Source organism: Aspergillus glaucus, assembly GCF_001890805.1.
Source record: "Aspergillus glaucus CBS 516.65 unplaced genomic scaffold ASPGLscaffold_15, whole genome shotgun sequence".
Taxonomy (NCBI): domain Eukaryota; kingdom Fungi; phylum Ascomycota; class Eurotiomycetes; order Eurotiales; family Aspergillaceae; genus Aspergillus; species Aspergillus glaucus.
This window is the reverse complement of record NW_019170467.1, coordinates 18,327-37,156: the sequence shown is the minus strand read 5'-3', so window position 1 is coordinate 37,156 and position 18,830 is coordinate 18,327. Positions and strand designations below refer to the sequence as shown.

Sequence of the window (18,830 nt, the reverse complement as noted above, 5' to 3'; positions counted from 1 at the left end):
CTTAATTAAGATGGCGAGACATGGGTATGGATATGAAGCAGGGCAGAGCTTTTCTGCGTCGTCTTACTCTGCGCCGAAATTGGCATTGAAGCAGCAGGCACAGTTTTGCCGAATGATGCAGAACAGGCATTGCGAGATGGATTGGCGTTTGTTCCTACCCAGATTCAAGGATCGACCATTTATCCAACGGCGACTGTGTTGGTATACGGATACGCCCAAGGGAGATTTTATCGTCGATTACCATCCCGAGTATGAAAATCTGTTCATTGCCACAGGCAGAAGTGGACAGTATGTTCCCCTCCACTGACTGCATACTGACTGAAGCAGTGGATTCAAATTCCTCCCAGTCCTGGGCCGCTATATAGCAGATAGCTTCGAGGGAAGTGCTTCAGAAGAGCAGAAGCGGAAATGGAGGGCTCATTTGTAGTCAATCAAGGCCAAACCCTTGAAGACAAGTCCAATCAGTTACAGAAAGAAGTCCAAAGCAAAGCAACAAGGACTACGGAGTACAAATTAATGCCCTGAAAAACTTTCACACTCACCAAGCCCTCCGCAACAGGTCCCACCGTTAATGCAGTGGAGACCAAAGTAACGGAACCACCCTATCAAGCACCATAATCGTCTGACGCGGATAGTCTACTCGCTTCCAGACTTTCCTCTCCGTACAACGCGCCATAATCCAAGCGAGGCCCCACAACAGCCCGAAAATTCGCCTTTGGTTCAATCTCTGCGTTTTACCGGTTTGGGTATCTTACCTCGGGTTGACAGGTGCCGACTGAACCTACTCCGGAGTAAAGTGGATTGTCCGTACCCGTACAGAGTGAGGCAGAAAATCCATGACCCGCCAAGATATGTAGAATGCGCTGTAGAAACTTGATGGAAAAAAGGGCTGCAAGGGACAGGCCAATCGTTTTTTGTTGTGTGACGGGTAGGAAGTGTATCTGAGTTGTACTCCAGAGTAGCTGTGAGGACTGGAGTGATTGGTTATTGTGCGGTATCATACCCACTGGGTATATTTCTAGGGCGACCACTAGGAGTATGTACAGAGTACATAGTACTTGGAAGCCAATTCTAACTGTGATCATCCAAGCAGAGTGACGGATCCTAACTGAAATACTGAAGCTACTTTGTAAGTACAGAGTATGTACAGAGTAGTACGGGATACAGGCTGTACCTGCACCGATGCTCTTGTAACTGTAACTGTATGTACCACGGGACAAAAAAAAAAAAATGCAAGCAGGTGTTCCATACCTCACTCCGCTGTACATTCCATTCATCTTCACCTCGATGTACTCTGTATGTTTCTCCGATCTAGAAATCTTCTCATGCCTCATTCATGGCAGTTATCCCTCCACGCCTCCACGAGCGATTAAACATGGTGTTCCAGACAAGACCAGTAACCAATCAGATCGCCACAATTGCAATACAGGATTAAACGGGTCCACTACGTCATAGTGGTGCATACCAGGGCCCAGCTACTAGAAAGGCAGGCGGTGACACTTCCTACTTCCACCGCCAATAGGAAGATCGGAACGAGGAAGATGAATCAGCAAATGATGCCTGAATCGCAAGGGGTGTGATGCCCAGGTAACACTTTTTGACTAGCGCAATGCACCATGTGGGGTGCCATCCACCAATCATGTAATTCTTTTTGGAACTGGGGTATCCGCGGAACGAGCAACAGGGTGCGATACTTACCGGATTAGGCAAGCTACCCCATGCTGAAAGTGTCTTGGAATCGGTTAAGTCGGAGATTGAGGTGGTGAGGTGGACCCTGAAAGATTTCTCATTGGGTCTTGGCAATGCGCGGTTTGTTTTTCGCTGATTGTGCTTATTTACTCAATTTATTACTACTGTTTTTGATTATTGTGTGAAATCTGCCGACTGAGCCGGGTGGATTAACTATTTTGACTTTTTTGTGCTGCTGCAAGGCACGCGCCCCCAGTAGAACCCCCGACTCTTATAAAAGGCGGCTCGCGTCTCCTACACGCCGCCCCGTCTTCGCCTCCTCTTCTTTTCTTGCTCCCTTTTGTTCTTTTCTTCGTGTGTTGTTGCTCTCTGATTGATACCTCCCGTCCCTTTCTCTATCCAGATCTCTTCAATCGGTTTATTTCTCCCCCCTCTCTACAATCACAATGCAGTCCTGGATCTTCAAGTTCGGTGCCCTCGCCGCCCTGGCGCAGACCATCTCCGCTGCTCAGCTTCACATCGAGACCACCCACCCTTCCGCCAACAAGTACAAGTCTCACTGCACCGTCATCGTCGAGGAAGAGATCTTCGGTTGCAAGGGTTCCTCCAGCCCCTTCCCCGGTGGCTGCGGTGACAACTCAGGCAAAAAGGAGGCTTCCATCTGTGGCGACAACACCATCCAAGTCGACTGGCATAGCGCCCAGCTCACCTTCAAGAGCTCCGATGGCCGAGAGGCCAAGTGTGTTCTGAGCACCACCTCCCAGTGGGGTGAGTGCAACACCGACGACCCCAACCAGTACCCCCTTGAGAACGGGGCGAGCGGCCTGTTCGATGCTGGCAAGAGTGTGCTCTACGGGTTAACGCCGATCGCTGCTGGTTTGCTTCTGTGAATTTGAAAACGAAGAAAAAACACGATCAAGCGCTAGGAACAATCCGAGAGAGAAAGGGAAATGTGGGAGGTGCTTTCTGAGGTCAGTACTGGTATGCTCCATGTCCTGTCTTTTGTTTCAAGGACACTTATCTGACCTTTGCAGGCAAGGGGACCAGCTTAATAGACCTAATCTGTATTCGATATCTTAATTCCCATAATAATAGATAGCCCTCTTTGTCTATATTATGCACAGCCAAGTTTCTGTTTTCCCGCACTTTTGTACATTATGAGTGTATTGATACACGTCAAGCATGATCAATCAGACTACATTATTATTCTTATTATCACGCTTTTACTTGCCATGGACCCATGCGACTTTTTTTCTACCCGTCCCCGACCATGGTACACTCGGGTCTGGATCGATTCGAAGAATATTCTATCCATTCTTCCGGTCGCTGTCAGTACCCTGTACCCTGTACGTCCATACATCTACATACATACAGACACAGATACAGAACAAAGTACGACCCTTAGCACATCCTCCAGATTCTGCTCCCCCCCCCCCCCCCGCAGTCTAAGCCCCAACATCCTATCCCATCCCCAATCCTTCAGCTCACAGATCAAACCCGCCAGGCCAACCAGCGGCTAGCTCGCCTCTTGCCTCACGGCTCACGGCACACCGGGCGCACCGGTCGGGCCAGCACACGGACCGGACTAGTTAAGAGGCTAGGCTAGCGCTTCTTCCACCTGTTCCGGCGGTCAGTCGGGGTCTACGGCACCATCCTATGCAGATAGCAGATAATAGTAGATACTCGAGGGTACGGAGTACAAGACTGAAGGAATGTCTCCGGACTCGGTAACATTTTCCATCGTCTCGTATTCATGGTATGTATCGTACCCCTGGGATTCTGTCGGCATTCACCGCCTACTTTGTTCGATCCGCGGAATTACTGTACTTTAGTTATGTCAATCCTCTGTTTCATTGAAGTCAAGAAATCGAGAAATTACTATTTACTTGGTGTGCTTGGCAGTAATGCTCATTCATGCTCGGCAAAGAAGAAGAAAATTGAGACACTCATCGCACACCGTACACCGTATCTACAACCCGATTTCCAGAATATCCATCCTCCAGGAACAAGTTGTAATTACTTCGTACTCGTATGTACTCCGTCTGTATGAGCTGACAGACCGTATTGCATCATGTGGACCTCGTAAAACTCCAACAGAGCTTAGCGGGACAATAGTTTATGCTAACCTGTTACCGATTAATAGGCCGATGATAGGCCGGTTGGCCGTCCGCGTGATTCGTACAGAGTAGCTATCGGCGGAGTCGTGTCTGCATTGTTTATCATTGCATCACTGTGTGGTTGCTTGCTTTTTGGGTTGCATAGCTGTGAGATAGGAGTTTTGATTAGAATGGGACGTGACTCCCACATAGATAATCGTGGGATGGATGGCATTGGTATGGGGTAGGTAATTAGACGGTTACTGAGGGTTGTGGGATGTTTCTTTTGGTGATGTTGGGATGAAATCGCCATATTCCGTAGTAGAGCTGATAACCCGAAGACAGATGTACATAGTACTCCGAATTTCAGGGACCTTTCCTGACTATTCCATATCTAGCGACCAGTTGAGATCGATCTTGAAACCATGATATTATCAACTTGAAAGACAGGCGCTGTCTAATCTACTGTACTAACGATGTCCCCCCCCCTCAATTACCGCATCGGTCCTCCAGAATTCACACGGGAAGAGTTTTGAGTCCTCTTTCAAGATAGTTGTCTGGGTAGTCACCCTGTTCCGGGACTTTAACGAAACTTCAAACCCGATCTCAGTTGTCGCACGTTATTCATTCAACCCCCACGGTATAGTATAATGGAATGTAAAGCCGTATAAAAGCACTTGTATGTCAAGCGGCTGGCACCTGGTATGTATGGCACAGCTTACACAAGGCAATGACATCCACTGTTTCTGATTCTGTCGCTTTGGTTTGACGTCCGTGAAATTGGTTGCAGAAGGCTTTGTGCAATTGGTGTGGGTCTTTGAATGTCTTGCATGTAATACTTGCTGTGTTGATATTTGATGCTTGCTGCTGGATAGCACAGCTCCGCAAGGGTTTGATATTTAGTTGCAACTGGTTGACATTTTTTGGTAAAAGGTATAGGGTGTGGTGCCCCGATAGACCATAGCTCCCTCGTGTAGACGCTGGGCATTTCTGAGACTGGAAAGACGAGTTGAGGCGTTATGGTCAAGAACCGTATGACATGTCCAAACCAAGTCATGGATATTTTCAAGTGATTGCGCTGAGCCTTATGCAGTCTGGCGAGCTTATCGAACTCACTGATATCCTGAAAAGTCTTGAGGACTTTTGTCTCGTGAGTATGAACCAATTCTTGGCTAGGTGCCTTTTTGCATATTCTTCCTTGGGGAGAGCTAACATTGTTTCCCCAATGCCGGGATACCCCTTATGAAGGAGACTTCATTCTGGACATGACCAACCACAGTAAGCACTGGATAATATAACAAAAATATGACGCCAGTCCAGAGGACGGTTCTCAACCACTCTTTCGTGTATGAGCTTAGCCCTCGCTTCTGCTCGCCATTGCTTGACAGGTTGACTTGGCGGTCTTGGATGCAAACTGTGATTCTGTATGAAGCTGACGCCGCAGTTGATTTCGCTAAAGTCAACTCGCTTGTATTCGAGGATTACGACAAACTCAGTAACGACTCGGCCATCGCATTAGGTCCTCTATGATCAACGCTGTTTTGGTGACGAAGTTGACCACTGTTGAACGGTTTACCAATCCACAAATGGACATACTATTCTGCGTATGTCAATCTACAATATCTGCAGTCTTAACGGCTGTTCTGCAGTAGACTCCAGTACTCAGTTTTGAACTGCCGGATCTATCATGCTAGATCCGATACCACTTTATCGAACGAGGCGAGAATAAGTTCTGACCTTGTGTCGCACCAGCAATTGGTTGCGTTGTGGACAACGTTTTTCTGGTGCCCATACGCAATGAAAGCGCGTCAGGTCATATGGCCTCCATCACTCTCCTGGGAATAGGGGCTTGATCATGTCATCGAATTGCGGTGGTCTTTGGGCATCACTTCAAACCTGGGGGGTTGAGCGGGTTCAGCAATTGGGGACAAGATCTGGGAATGCCTAGATACGCATATCCAGGTTGCGTTAAAGCTTGAGAAGAGACTTCCCAACATAGTACATCAGTCACATTGGTTGCTGTTTGATATCATGCTGCATCAGGATGCATTAATTCTCATCCTGATCCCTGATATTTTCTCGGTATCGCCATATATGTCACTGCCACCCTGGTAGAACGCTCTATCCATTCCTGTAGAGTCCTCGAAATTCCCGTCAAAAGACGGTCTTTGTACTCCGTAAGTCTCTTTGACCATACGCTCAATCAAGAGCCGCTTTTTATGGACCATGGCTGGTGGGGATCGACCTGCAGGCAAAGACGGTTTATTTGAAAACTGTCTTGGTATTTCTAATCAGCCGGCACGGCCTTAGCTCAGTTTGATTAAAAGATGCCGCAAAGGTAATTGGCACAATATGAGTCCAAGTAGCATGTCAATGGCGACTTTATCCAGATTTTCAGGTTTTGGTTCCTGCGCCTCGTTTCCTCAAATGCTGTTCTGGTGGATGAACGGTCCACCAGGTAGTCTGTATATGCATTGGTTGCCCTCCTGATTCTGAATATCTTCTCCAACATCTATTAAAGGTATATCTCGTACTGCCACCTTAGTAGCTTTTTCTCACCCATTTGGTGCTGGAAATGCTCTACCGATTTTTCCAGTTCCCCAATGATAGCCTTTCGAGGCCTGACTTGACCATACTTTGATGAGGAGTTTCTTTTTCTGGCCCATTGTGACGGCTCAACGGCTCAACGCCAGACAAACAGCGCCAACATATCAAACGATGCCATACAAGCAATATGGGCAAACAAGGGCTTAAGCCGCACCACACAAATGCCTATAAAGACCGTTCATCGTCTAGATAGATTTCCTTTTCTTCTTCTTCCCCAGATTCGATATTCTCGTCGTTAGGCTACCTAGTCTAGATATGAATATTATTCGTTTTATCTGCTAGTTTCCGAGCCCGTGACACCCATGGAAGATACGCAAGCAAGCTCGATTTCCCGATTATGCGGTACTGCTATGGATCAGCGAGTATTCAGTCGACCGGAAATATATCGCGATGGCATTTGGCGCATATGAGTCTAAGTAGCGTGTCAATAGCCGACTTGATTGCTTTGTTGTAGACTTGACCAGACACTCCCGGGTTGACGGCGCGGCATATCCGGTCAAAAAGCAGGTAAGAAAAATTAAACCTCAGCAAGTGAATAAATGCAACAACAATTCCTCACATGCGCAGTGAATCGGAAATAAAAATGCATAGGATAATGATACATTATCAAAAAATGTAATAAAAATAAAAATTAAAAAAAAAAAATGACCGACGCAGGGGTCGAACCTGCAATCTCTTGATTCGTAGTCAAGCGCCTTACCATTGGGCCAGCCGGCCGCTGTTGATATACCTTTCTAAGGTTTGCCTACATAAGCGAATCATGGTTTGCAGTGCCCCTAAAATGATCAGTGCAGGGATTATGCATGCCTTTCTACATCCATTGTTTTGCATACTAAGTTGTTGGTGATATGGATTGTGATGTGTGAACCGGGGACCGAGTACATATGCTACACCGTAGTCGGAGAAATTAAAGAATAATAAGAACTCGTTCCATACGGAGATACCGAAACAGCGATGGATGATACATGTCTAATTAACTGATGTCTCCTGTCTAGGTCAATATCATTTTACAGAGTACTACTACTAATTATTGGATGCATGCATATGCAGACAGCCTGCAATGTTTGTGGCGAGCACAGCTTCTACACTCATGCGGAACCGAAGAATCAAAGAAAATGAACATCGTTCTTAGGTATCTATACACACAAAAACATATTATATCCCAGAAGAGTCACCAAGAAACCCAAAACCAGACTTCTTCTATCGTCCCAATAAAAAAAAAAAAAAAAAAAAAACCCCCCGAATCAAGACAATTTCAATCATGAACACAAACACCAGGACGCCGCGCTAATCATATACCGAGATATCACCAATTAATATATATTCATACATGTAAACAGGAAGAAATCACGTCAACTTTGGCTGAAACTTGGGATTCGTGCGAATCCGCTCCCCGTACTTGAGTAGGAAGAACGATGTCGGGGCGAACGCCACCGCGATGAAGCCCAAAATGCTGTTGCCCCAGCCCAGACCAACGCTGGCGTATAGATCAGGTCCGGCAAGGGGAATGATGGCACCGAAGACACACCGGATCGAGAGTTCTGCTGCAACGGCACTGGCTGCGTAGAGCGTGTAGGCGTCGACGAGGTATACTTGAGTTACCAGGTGCACGTAGTAAATGCCCAACCCGACGAAGAAGGTTCCCGCGATGGTGACGAACCAGTGCAGACGGTACTCGGCTGCCCAGCCGTACCAGAAAAGACCAATGGGAACGAGACAGCAACCCAAGACCAGAGGCGGGAGACGGTGTTCCGGCTTCATCTTGCCGTGTATGGCTTCTTGTTTCTTGAGGTAGCGGTCGGAGAAATACCCAACAGTAATCTGGCCGACGCAGAAGCCCAGACCAAGACCAAGGTATCCCAAACCGGCCTGGCCAGGGCTGAAGTTGTAGACTTTCTCAAAAACTTCGGTGAATGTTGTGAATAGCACGTACATATAGCTGTAGGTGACGGCGCTGTAGAGGGAGACGATGAGGACGACTGGTGATTTGACGAGGAACATGATTGGGCGGGTGATGGAGATTCTCATGAGTTGGCAGACGGTCTTGTCCTGCTCGAACTTGGTTTTGTAGTGAAGGCCAGTGGCTTTTGAGAGCTTCTTGGCTTTGCGTCCGAGGAGGATGGGAGCGTATGTTTCGCGCAGGAAGATCATAGAGACAATCACAATAATGGCGCCCTTGAGAGATATTAGCGAATGAACATAATATGATACAGAAAGCTTAGGCAACTCACAAGAATAGCCTCGATCCAGACAGTCCATCGCCACCCAACAGTCTCAACGATATAACCACCGAAGATCGGGCCAGTCACATATCCCTGCACGAACTAATTAGCAACCCTAAACTAGACAATATCAACCTGGAAGAACCTACCAGCAACGGCCCAACAGTCCAAACTGTCATAGCAGTACCACGCTTCTCCATAGGCATAAGATCCGCAACAAACCCTCCTCCCACGGTTACTGGCACGGAACTAGCCATACCCATGACGAACCGCGAAACGATCAACATGGGCATGTTAATACTCGCAGCACAGACAATCGCCGCGATCATGAACAGGGTATTTGCCGCATGTGTCAAAGGCAGTCTTCCGCAGACTTCGGAGAGAGGTGTCAAGAAGATAGGTCCAATTGCGGAGCCCATCACGTAGATGGAGACTATGAGCGATGAGATGGCCGAGCTATTCGAGTTGAACTCTTTCTCGACTTGGGGTACGCCGGGAGCGAAGACGGTTGAAACCATAGATCTGGAACATGGCAGTCAGTAGTGTTCAATCAATGGCACTGTGGCAAACATACACGTTGAAACTGCTGACAGATATTAACCCGATGGTCAACCATTTCCGAAACGGTGACCAGTTCATCGGGTTCTGGGGATCATCATCGCCGTCCCAGTGGATGATGTTCTCTTCCTTGTCTTGAAAAGACTCAACATCACTGTCACTGCTGATGGCACCTGCCTTGGTGTGCACGATGCCCTTTTCTGCGACAACAGGGTCTACATTTCCGAGAGTGCTCTGCGACCCGGGAGTGAGTGTGGAGGTGGAATTTCTCGGAGCTTGGGTAGACATGGTCAATCAAAGAAGGACCAAAAAAAAAAAAAAAAAAAAAAAAAAGGAATGGAGAATTGACCGAGCACCCAAAGTCTGGTCTTGAAGATTCTGATATTCCAAAATCAACGGAGCGCATGGCCGTAGAAATAGTCAAACAATAGGTCTCAGTGGCAATGCGAAAAAAGAAACAAATTGTATACAAAAAAAAAAAGTACAACTATTATTGAGTTTGGAGACAACGCGCGTCCAGGTACTAGGGGATATCTTCTGTCGGATCTGGTATGCCTGGCCCTTGCTGGTTCGGCCAGTGAGGATGCGCTGTCAGTCCTTCGGTTGTTCTTCTCCGGCTTCCAAAATAGCCCTCTCCCATTATGCGTGACCCAGTTCCAGCCCAGATACATCACGCAGAGATCTTCATGGCGCATGCATTGCATTGGAACCTCATATTTAAGCACGAGGATATGACGAATCGGTCCCTGGACCCTTGCATTGGCGCCGTGATTCTGCACCATGCGTTTCCGTTTCCCCCAAACATTTCCAATAAGCTTACAATGTCCATGGAAAACAGTTTATCGCAGCCCTGTAGATCACCGTGAGAGAAGCATTTCTTGGTGATCCTCTGGTCTACCAACCTATCTTCTGATAAGCTCCACATGGATTCGTAGGTTGTCTAGCCAAGCACCCCTTTCTGATCACATCACCGGCCTTCCCCTTCCCAGTTGCTATGGCAGAAAACGCACCGCCCTCCGCGTGTAGCATGATTCAGCGGAGACATCCCTTGGTTAATCCCATGGGCCAAGTTGACGTGGCATTGTTCCCCCAAAGTCGTCATGGTGAACGTGTGTTGGGATTGTTACGCAGCGTCGAAAGTGCCTGTGGCGGCTGGGTGTGACCACCCTGCAGAGGTACTACCACTACGGAGTAATGGGATTTCGCATTTCGCGAAGCGCGCGCTGGCAAGTCCGATTGAACATGGACATGGTTCCTGAAGATAACGAGTGGAGGAAATAGAGTGAAACAGATCCGCGGTGTTCCGTGTTATCACAAGTTAGATTCTCCATGATCCGGAAAGTTAATATCCCAGATAGCCAATACGAATGAATACCGCCACTAAGGTTCTCACATTCGATACACTACTATGTACTACAATTTCATGTATTGACAAGATGCATCCGGGGATTTGCTGGTTCTCAGTAACCTTTCCGGCCGAGATATGTAGATCTACTATGCATGACCTCGGGCCACACAAGACCCTGGGCCCACACTTGCCTCATGGGGCAAAGATTGACCATCGCTATCGGTTCTCGGGAGATCCCCCGCGGATGATGACTTGGCTTTCCAAGCATCGTTGTCACTTGGGACATCTTTCATAGTCATAGCATGCGTGTTCGCATTTCGATATTGACTTGTTATGCACTGGTCACCGTAACGGTAACGTCACATGTGGCCAACATTGGGACATATGATGTTTCCGTCAATTAATTGTGGCGGTCGTGGCGGTAGAGGAATGAATTGGAGGCCCCGAGAGTAGGATATGTAGGATATGTACCGGCGGCACTACACAGCATGGACCGATCTGCAGACCTGCAGACAGAACCTAAATTTTGAGTACAATTGGCGCAGAGGTGGGTATGGAGAACATTCGAGCCAACTTGGCGAGCTCCATTGATATTTCTGGTGATGTTGCATTGTTGCAATATTGAACTGTGCTGAGGTATGGACGGTCAGCTGCCAGCATAGGGGAATTTTTTACCCTTTTTGGTAACTATAACTACTTTTTTTTTTTTCTTTTGCATAGATAGTCGATGGTGCCATATGTCGCAAATTGAACTGCAGTACGGAGTAGTCCGGTCAATATTCCTTCTCCCCGTCTTGAACAGACCTCGGTTTGGCGGATATGTAATGTAAGAGATGGCCAGTCAAAAGCCGGGGATTTTCGTGGCACCGGGTCTCCAACATGGAGATGGGATTTCACCCATGGTTTCGCCGGTCTGTATTTTCAGCTTGACCCGAAAAACGGACATCCTAGAACCGTTCCCCACATGGCATTTGTCATGTAGTTGGAGAAGCATATATCACCGTGATTTTCCAATAATTGATTCTCTACCCCTGTAAACTGTACAATCTATCACTCACAAGTAGACGGGCCTCCTGCGAAAGCCGGAAATGCAGCATCTCAGACCGTATCGCACCACACAAGCTCGATATAATGCCCCCTAAAATATAGATTGGTTTTCCGATTTGGTGATGTACTTTGCGGGAACCATCGCGCCGTATTGTGACTGATCACATTGTCGTCCAACTTCGCAGCTTTCTTCTGTTCTTCGCTGCAGCAGCCACGACACTGCCATGATGAAAGTACGAGACTATGCCTGTCGAGCCACCCTTGAAGGTTGTCTGTCTGCAAATTTCCATCTATTTGAAGACACGGAATGCTGAATTTACACCAATTTGGATATGCAGGTTTCCTTTGTAACTAAGAATATAGAATTGATGCTCAAATCCTATGTTCGCCAACAACGAGTGGCTGAATAAAGAGCTTCCCAAAAGTATTCAAGATGAGAAGAAAACAATTTATGGCGAACGAAACCGAAAAGGAGAATGTATTTAGCAAGCTACACTTATACGCAGTGACCCCCATTCTAGTCTATTAGCAGCATGGAGGCTGCAGTTCTTCCATTCTCCAAAGCAGCGATGATGACAACAAGGAAACAATCCTTTGGCACTTTCGCTATTGTTGGATACTTCTCGCTGACCAGAGGCCGGGACAGACTAGCTTTCCACTTCCACTTGTCACCAACCAAGGAGATAGGAGCGGATCTCTCGCCGTTAACAAATGCCTGAACGGAGGTAACACTGACAGAAGAGTCGTTTGAATGCAGAATCCCATCAACAGAGACCCGTCGAACCTCGAGGGTAGGTACTTCTGTTTTCTCCCACGTGGCCGAAAGAATATCAAGAATAGGCTTTGCTTTGATCGAGCCACGAAGACAAGAATCGCCCAAGGGTATATAGTCCGATGGTACCGAAGGCGTCAACGGCGGGGAAATCCGGAGTCGGGATGTGCTCTCATACGCATACGAGTATCGTAACAGGTCACTATCTGCATACGCCTTGGTCGCAAGGGTTAAACCAACAGGCATATCTTTCCCCTCAATATTGCCCATAGGAACAGTAATACAGGGGATTCCAACATGCTTGAGGGCCCGACCACCATTGGCGTACTTGACCCCATCCTGCAGCGCATGGAACATCGATTCGGGGTTTTCGTCGGCATCGGCATACGGGACATCACCGTTGGTGGGAAACGCGATGAGGTCGAAGCCATTTTCGTCCATCCACGCTTCGAATTCTCTCTTTCGCATATCCTCCAGCGCCTTCGTTGCGTTTTCGACACCGGGGAAGTTGTAGAGGGTATTTTTTCTGACCGTCACCGACGCAATCATGTCGGAATAGCGGACTTGGTTTTTTGCCTCTGTGTGCTTTGATGGGTCGTCCATGGGTGCAATGAGAGGGTGTATTTGGTCTGGATCGACTGCAGTGAGATTCGGATACTTCGAATCCCTATTAATACGCAAGAAGTCGTCCCAAGCCGTAGCAATCATCTCGCACCGTTCGATATCCATCCAGCTACTAGGCATCCCAGGTACATTGCAGCCCTGACCTGGAAAGTCCTGCTTCATATACATCTCAAGAAGAGGAAAGTCCGTCTCAACCACCGTCGCGCCGAGAGATTCGAACGTAGCTCGAGCTCTTTCCCACAGTTTTCGCACCGGCTCGATACAGACATGGGGTGGTTTTGCGGCCGGTGCACCAACGAAGCATTTTGGAACGGCAATGCGTTTTCCTGACAGTGCGCAAGGGTCTGCGAGAGTATGGTAATCCGTTGGACGAATGCTCGAAGCCCTCGGGATAGAAACGAAGCTCTGGCTCCGCCAGAAATCAATACCTCGGACAGCGTCCTGATCATTCGCAACGATGACATTGAGAACAGCGAACAAATCCTCGACCAAGCGCGTATGAGGAACAATCACATCGCATGTCGGATAAAGTGGCCACTGGCCTCTATTCGGGATCAGTCCACGGGAAGGCGAATATCCAACCAACGCATTGTTCGACGCCGGCGAACGACCCGAAGAGACAGTTTCTCCGGCAAATCCAAAAGCAGCGAAGCTCGCTGCAGTTGACGTACCGCAGCCATTCGAGGAGCCAGATGCGTAGGCCGTGGTGGAATAGAGGGGGTTGTATGGGCTTTCGGCCCTCCCGTAGAGTCCTCGCTGGCCTCCTCCGTCCGCCATCGAGGGCATATTTGTCTTGCCCAATATCACGGCCCCGGCCTTTCGCAGCAGAGAAACTATGGCTGCATCCTTTGAGGCTACCAGGTCGGCAAAGGCAGGTGAGCCTGCTGCAACGGTCATGTCTTTGACCATGAAGCTGTCTTTGACGGTGAAGGGAATTCCTTCTAGGGGCCTGGGTGGGTGCCCGCTGGCTCGATAGTCATCTGCTTGCTGTGCTTCTTCGAACACCTTCGGGTTGAGAACACAAACAGAGTTCAATGATGGTCCTCGGCAGTCGTAGTATCCGATTCGATGGAGGTAGAGCGAGACGAGTTGGACGCTTGTAATCGCACGGGTATCCAGAGCATGGAGGAGATCTTTGATACTGGCATCGACCAGGTTTATGGTCTGCAGTAACTTTGGGTCGTTGATTGCTGACATGTTCGCTTCGATATTGAATAAAGATGACATTCGCAGCCATGGAAGAAAGTAGTCAAAAGCTTTATAAAGCTCATCTAGTGCCTGTTTCTACTATGTATCTATCTACTATGTATGCCCTAAGGCGACTTCACCAACAAGTTCGCAACCACCTGGTTGGTTCAAATAAGACCACCGGTTCGACTTTCACCTTAATGGCAATGCGCTTCTCCGTTCTCTGCTACTGGGAACTTCTGTCAGTAATTGGTTCACCCAGGCCAACGTCCGAGTTTGGGATGATGCTCAATCAATCGATATGAACTATTCCTTGAACATCCCCCTATCGTACATGTTGACGCTTTATCGGCGTACATACGATGCAAAACCATATATTGCTTATCGCTTCGTTCGTGAATATCCCTAGGGCTGTAATCGCGGAGCTGGATTCGGCTCGGCCTTCTTTGCTCGGCTCGAATTTACTTACCGAGGGATCCAACTCCGCAATGGGCCCTAAATCACTGCTTATCTCGCTGCAGCCACTGCATGAATTGTATCTTATCACAAATGTCGTGACATGTTTTGACTTTGGTAGCAAGGGCAGCTTGGATCTTTTCTCTTCACCATAGATATTTGCAATGGCAGTTCCGGGCATACATCCTTTCTACTATAGAGAAGTATTAAGCGGAAGAAAAATTGGAAAAAAAAAAAAAAAAAAAAAAAAGTTGTCCTATAGTGAACCGAACGCCGGTTCTCATACCAAAATAGCATAAACTCCCATTTCACCCATCGTAACCCGACAATCCGCAGGACCAATTTTCTGCATCGCCCAACACTTCCTCATAATTTTCAAGACCGTCGCAGTATTCCCAAACCTCCCACACTCCCGCACCAGCTCCACCATTAAACTCTCGAAGAACGGCTGGTGCTGCTCAGCCATGCATCCTATTACACATAATGCCCACACCGAGCCTGTGAGAGAATACGCCTTGGGCCTATTCTGAAGAGCGACGATGCTTCTAGCTACAGCGCTGCGTATCTCTGGAAGTGCTGGTAGCGGACCGGAAACGATGGTGTGAAGTAGTACCAAAGCAGCAAGCGCGAATAGGCGAGAGACCCAATTCGGTAGAGACTCTACGTTCGTATATCCCTGGCGGTAGAATAATCAGCAAAGCATCACTAGACTGGGACCAGTGGTGTTACCCCTCTTTCCAGATCCAGGCTCTCAAGGCCACTCTCCAATCGTCTTTCTATCTCTTGAGCTTTACTTGCGAGCTCTCGTATACTTAACAGACCATCTCTCTCCTGCCAGCCTTTCCATGCCCCGAAGTGGGATAGGTCGCCAATTGCTATCATAACCCAGTTGTGACAGCCCATGAGATCTGCTGTGTTGAATCCCGGAGATTGCAGCCAGCGTTTATAAGGAAGTCGCGGTACACTGCCTGTTGAAAGACAGGCAAAGAGATCAAACCATGTCACAGAGACCATGAGAAACTCGAGGCTCTCGTAAATTCCATTTTCCATATCATTGTTGTGGTTGTAAGACCGCGGAGCTAAGATAGCCTCGGGCGACAACAGACTCATAACAGAAGCAACAGCGTCTAGATGTGGAAGCCAGTCATGTTCTGCACCGCTGAAGACCTGCATTTAGAGTCAGAATCTTCTTCTAGTGACGAATGGCGTGCTTGCCTACCTCAAAACTAATCAACATATAACTACACGCCAAGAATTCTGCCAATTGAGAATAATCATCGCACAATTGATCCCCCTTTTCACTCATAAGACCACAGAGCTCTCGCAGAGCTCTTGAATGGTGATCTAGTGCTTTCTGTTTCTGCTGAAATTCCTCGTCGGTGCCGAGAATCGCGCTCTGATGGAAGGAAGAAAGGCTTAGGGCGGCGTGGTAGAGTGGTCCACGTTTACTTAGAAGAAAGAAGAGCCAGCCTCGGTTTCCTAGACAAGACCGAGAATTATGATACGGGAATTGCCATGGGAAGACCTGGTCGAGATAGTGCATTAATAGACAGGCCTCTTGGTAGTCAACGCCACCATTGCTATCAGCTCGAGCAAGCTGCGTGCTTGACTCTGCGCAGTGTTCGATGACATCATTGGTAGCACAGTTTGAATGCTGGTTTTCAGATTCAAGTGTATACTCGGAAACATCTTCCTCAGCTAAAGGTGGCGAATATGCCGGGGATTCAGATATTCGAGACTGTTCCCTATGTCTCCGAAGAGCTCGCTGCTGCATCCTCTTGACATGCCGAAAATTCTCTTTCACCGCGACCTTGATTCGCGATCGTTCCTTTCGTTCTTCCGATGCGCCGTCCATCCATGCTGGCTTGGGCCCGTACCCATGGCAGTGAACATGTCGGTCGCTGCATTCTTTGCAAGCGGGTTTCTTCAAATCGCACTTCTTATGCCGAACACGACACGTCCAGCAGCCTGGATCAGAACGCATGATCAGAACAGGGGAGGGAAGAGTCGACAAAACAAAGTACTGAATGGATGTGCACAGAAGTTGGGGGTTTTCGTATTGGGAAGGTCGAGCCGGTTGATTAGGTAAACGTTAGTTAACTAGTTATAACTAAATTGCCTAAAGAGGTAAAGCCTGTAACCCTACTCCGTACTCTAGTCTATATCCTCGACATTCCAACATCCCATGTGTATATCACTGACCAGCGCTACACGAAAATGGCCGGTTTATGGAACCCGTTTGGAATGCGGAAATCTGCAAAGTCAATATGGTCACACTGCATGTTATAGATATGAAAGTAACTCACAACTTCCGTAACGCTTGCGTAAAGGCCGCATCCAAAAATACAGATACCGACAAGAAACACGATTAGATTGAGAATTGCATGTCGAATATTATGCCCCTCAAACCAGCTTCCCTCCTTGAGAAGAAAGAACCACATTACGGGGGGAACATAGAACGAGAAACCAGAGACAAGCAAACAGCCGCAGATAGAGAGCAACTCGGAGAAGAACGGAATAGCCTCTGCGACGATCCAGGCCAAGATAGTAATGATCGTAACAACCGTCAACCAGCTTACCCATCCTTTCGTAGTGTTCACGTAACGCACAACAGAGCCCTGGTATATTCTGCCGTGGATATAGCGGGAGACAACGGTGGTATTGATAGACCCGGAGATAAAGATCACCGGTAGAGCGAGGCCAAATGCGATTTTTGAGAAGAGGGGTCCGGCAGACACGATTGCGGGGGACCCAACTTCCTGTCCGACGAATGCGTATATCAGTGCCCCTGTCAAGGTGTAGATGACCATCTGCACCGTGCCTAGCGCGGAAATGGACTTTGTGTAATCTTGTGGTGTATGCATCTCATCCATGAAAGATGGCTGGGAGGCAGCGAAGGCATAGGCAAATGCAATATTCGAGATAGCAACAAAAGCTTTGCTCAGGGTCAAGTCGTCCTGCGGCCATGCAGACCACACGGAGGTGGCTGAGTCGGTCCTCTGAAGACCGGTTGCGATAACACAGATTCCGATAGTCACAAGAATAGAGAAAAAGTCGATGAATCCCAGAATTGACAGCTCAGCAAATGACGGCGGTATAGCAAGGGCAAATAGAACCACAGCGGACACAACACTGAAGATAAGAGCGCACGCAGTGCTGCCAGAGATTGTAGCAAGGGCTAGCTTTCCCGTCAGGCAGTGCGACCCAACTGTCAAAGTCATCAGCGCAATAAACGCCACGCTGAAGAGCTTGTCGCCGAAGCCTCCTAGCAAAAGACGACCGAAATCGACATAATGAGCAACATGTGAATATTTGAGCTTTGCCAACCCGATAATATAACTTGCGTAAATGGCGATGAGGCCCAGGCTGACGCACAAGATTACTCCGGCTACCATACCTAGAGTTGCGAACGCTGCAGGAAGACTCAGGCTGCCCAGGGCAATCGATTGAACAATCAGCAAGATTGTGAGTCGCTTCCAGCCAAGGCGATGAAAGTGGTCGTCGCCTTGGATGGCTCTGTCATTACTGTGCTTGCGGCCAATGTGATCGAAAATTTCGCCTTCGGAACGATCAGGTTCAACCATGTCGTCTGTCCCCTTTTGCTTAAGGGTAGTGGCATCATGCGTATAGTTGATAGCGTGGGACATAGTTTTGATTGATTGCGAAAAGGCTCTCCGAAGAAGCTTCCTTGTATTCTCGAAAAGGGAAGTGTGAATATGTAGTAGAAGAATTGAAAGCCGTAAGGCCGAGGAAGTATGGAAGCATTGGAAAGGCCACTAGCCCAAGAAGTATTTATATTCTAGCACGCACCGGACCGGCTATGCAGCATTAATTAGGGAAATTCCCAGATGAGGATGGAGGATGAGGCATTTATGGGGAGGAGATAAGGCCTCGATGACACATTTAATCCGAGAAGTTTTCTCAAGATACAAAGGCTGCTTAACTTATGATTAAAATATATTTATTGCTGTTGTCCATGATATTGTAAAAGTTGATAAGCATTGTTATTACATTTGGAAACTATAGACTGCCATGTGCATCACGTAGAAGTCATATATTTGCAAATTATCTCAATATCAGGCTCGCCTTTCAATTTTCTCCTCCGTTTCTTCTATTCCAAACACGACGTTTATTTCAGTATAGACAAGCTGCGGACTTCAGATATATAGCCATGGAACACGGAGGAAGTGTCTTTCCTATTCCAGCGTAGAGACGTGGAACCA

The 18,830-nt window shown here is 47.9% G+C and overlaps 7 protein-coding genes and 1 non-coding gene across 8 annotated transcripts; 3 read left to right on the top strand and 5 right to left on the bottom strand.

Moving 5' to 3' along the window:
• Positions 1-10: 10 nt before the first annotated feature.
• ASPGLDRAFT_27159 (uncharacterized protein) lies at positions 11-427 on the top strand (the record flags this gene model as incomplete). The annotated part of the gene is made up of 2 exons (XM_022543637.1): positions 11-288; positions 328-427. The coding sequence occupies 2 exons, from the start codon at positions 11-13 to the stop codon at positions 425-427; spliced, it is 378 nt and encodes a 125-aa protein (XP_022398994.1).
• A 1,644-nt stretch (positions 428-2,071) lies between these two features.
• Positions 2,072-2,661, top strand: ASPGLDRAFT_49068 (uncharacterized protein). The gene has a single exon (XM_022547024.1). It carries the CDS (start codon positions 2,136-2,138, stop codon positions 2,577-2,579), a length of 444 nt encoding a protein of 147 aa, XP_022398993.1. The 5' UTR covers positions 2,072-2,135; the 3' UTR covers positions 2,580-2,661.
• An 89-nt stretch (positions 2,662-2,750) lies between these two features.
• On the top strand, positions 2,751-3,362 carry ASPGLDRAFT_521289 (uncharacterized protein). The gene is made up of 2 exons (XM_022547678.1): positions 2,751-3,081; positions 3,194-3,362. Exons 1-2 carry the CDS (start codon positions 2,847-2,849, stop codon positions 3,280-3,282), a joined length of 324 nt encoding a protein of 107 aa, XP_022398992.1. The 5' UTR covers positions 2,751-2,846; the 3' UTR covers positions 3,283-3,362.
• Positions 3,363-7,037: 3,675 nt separating this feature from the next.
• ASPGLDRAFT_t112 lies at positions 7,038-7,109 on the bottom strand. Its single transcript has one exon. It is a non-coding gene; the product is annotated as a tRNA-Arg (tRNA).
• Positions 7,110-7,739: 630 nt separating this feature from the next.
• Positions 7,740-9,460, bottom strand: ASPGLDRAFT_130044 (MFS transporter; the record flags this gene model as incomplete). Its single annotated transcript, XM_022540936.1, has 4 exons — positions 7,740-8,567; positions 8,624-8,707; positions 8,764-9,136; positions 9,189-9,460. The coding sequence occupies 4 exons, from the start codon at positions 9,458-9,460 to the stop codon at positions 7,740-7,742; spliced, it is 1,557 nt and encodes a 518-aa protein (XP_022398991.1).
• A 2,624-nt stretch (positions 9,461-12,084) lies between these two features.
• ASPGLDRAFT_67783 (amidase family protein) lies at positions 12,085-14,160 on the bottom strand (the record flags this gene model as incomplete). Its single annotated transcript, XM_022549189.1, has 1 exon — positions 12,085-14,160. One exon carries the CDS (start codon positions 14,158-14,160, stop codon positions 12,085-12,087), a length of 2,076 nt encoding a protein of 691 aa, XP_022398990.1.
• Positions 14,161-14,887: 727 nt separating this feature from the next.
• ASPGLDRAFT_67782 (Zn(II)2Cys6 transcription factor) lies at positions 14,888-16,591 on the bottom strand (the record flags this gene model as incomplete). The annotated part of the gene is made up of 4 exons (XM_022549188.1): positions 14,888-15,283; positions 15,337-15,774; positions 15,827-16,211; positions 16,287-16,591. The coding sequence occupies 4 exons, from the start codon at positions 16,589-16,591 to the stop codon at positions 14,888-14,890; spliced, it is 1,524 nt and encodes a 507-aa protein (XP_022398989.1).
• A 210-nt stretch (positions 16,592-16,801) lies between these two features.
• Positions 16,802-18,254, bottom strand: ASPGLDRAFT_130029 (uncharacterized protein; the record flags this gene model as incomplete). Its single annotated transcript, XM_022540935.1, has 2 exons — positions 16,802-16,861; positions 16,914-18,254. The coding sequence occupies 2 exons, from the start codon at positions 18,252-18,254 to the stop codon at positions 16,802-16,804; spliced, it is 1,401 nt and encodes a 466-aa protein (XP_022398988.1).
• Between the last annotated feature and the right edge of the window lie 576 nt (positions 18,255-18,830).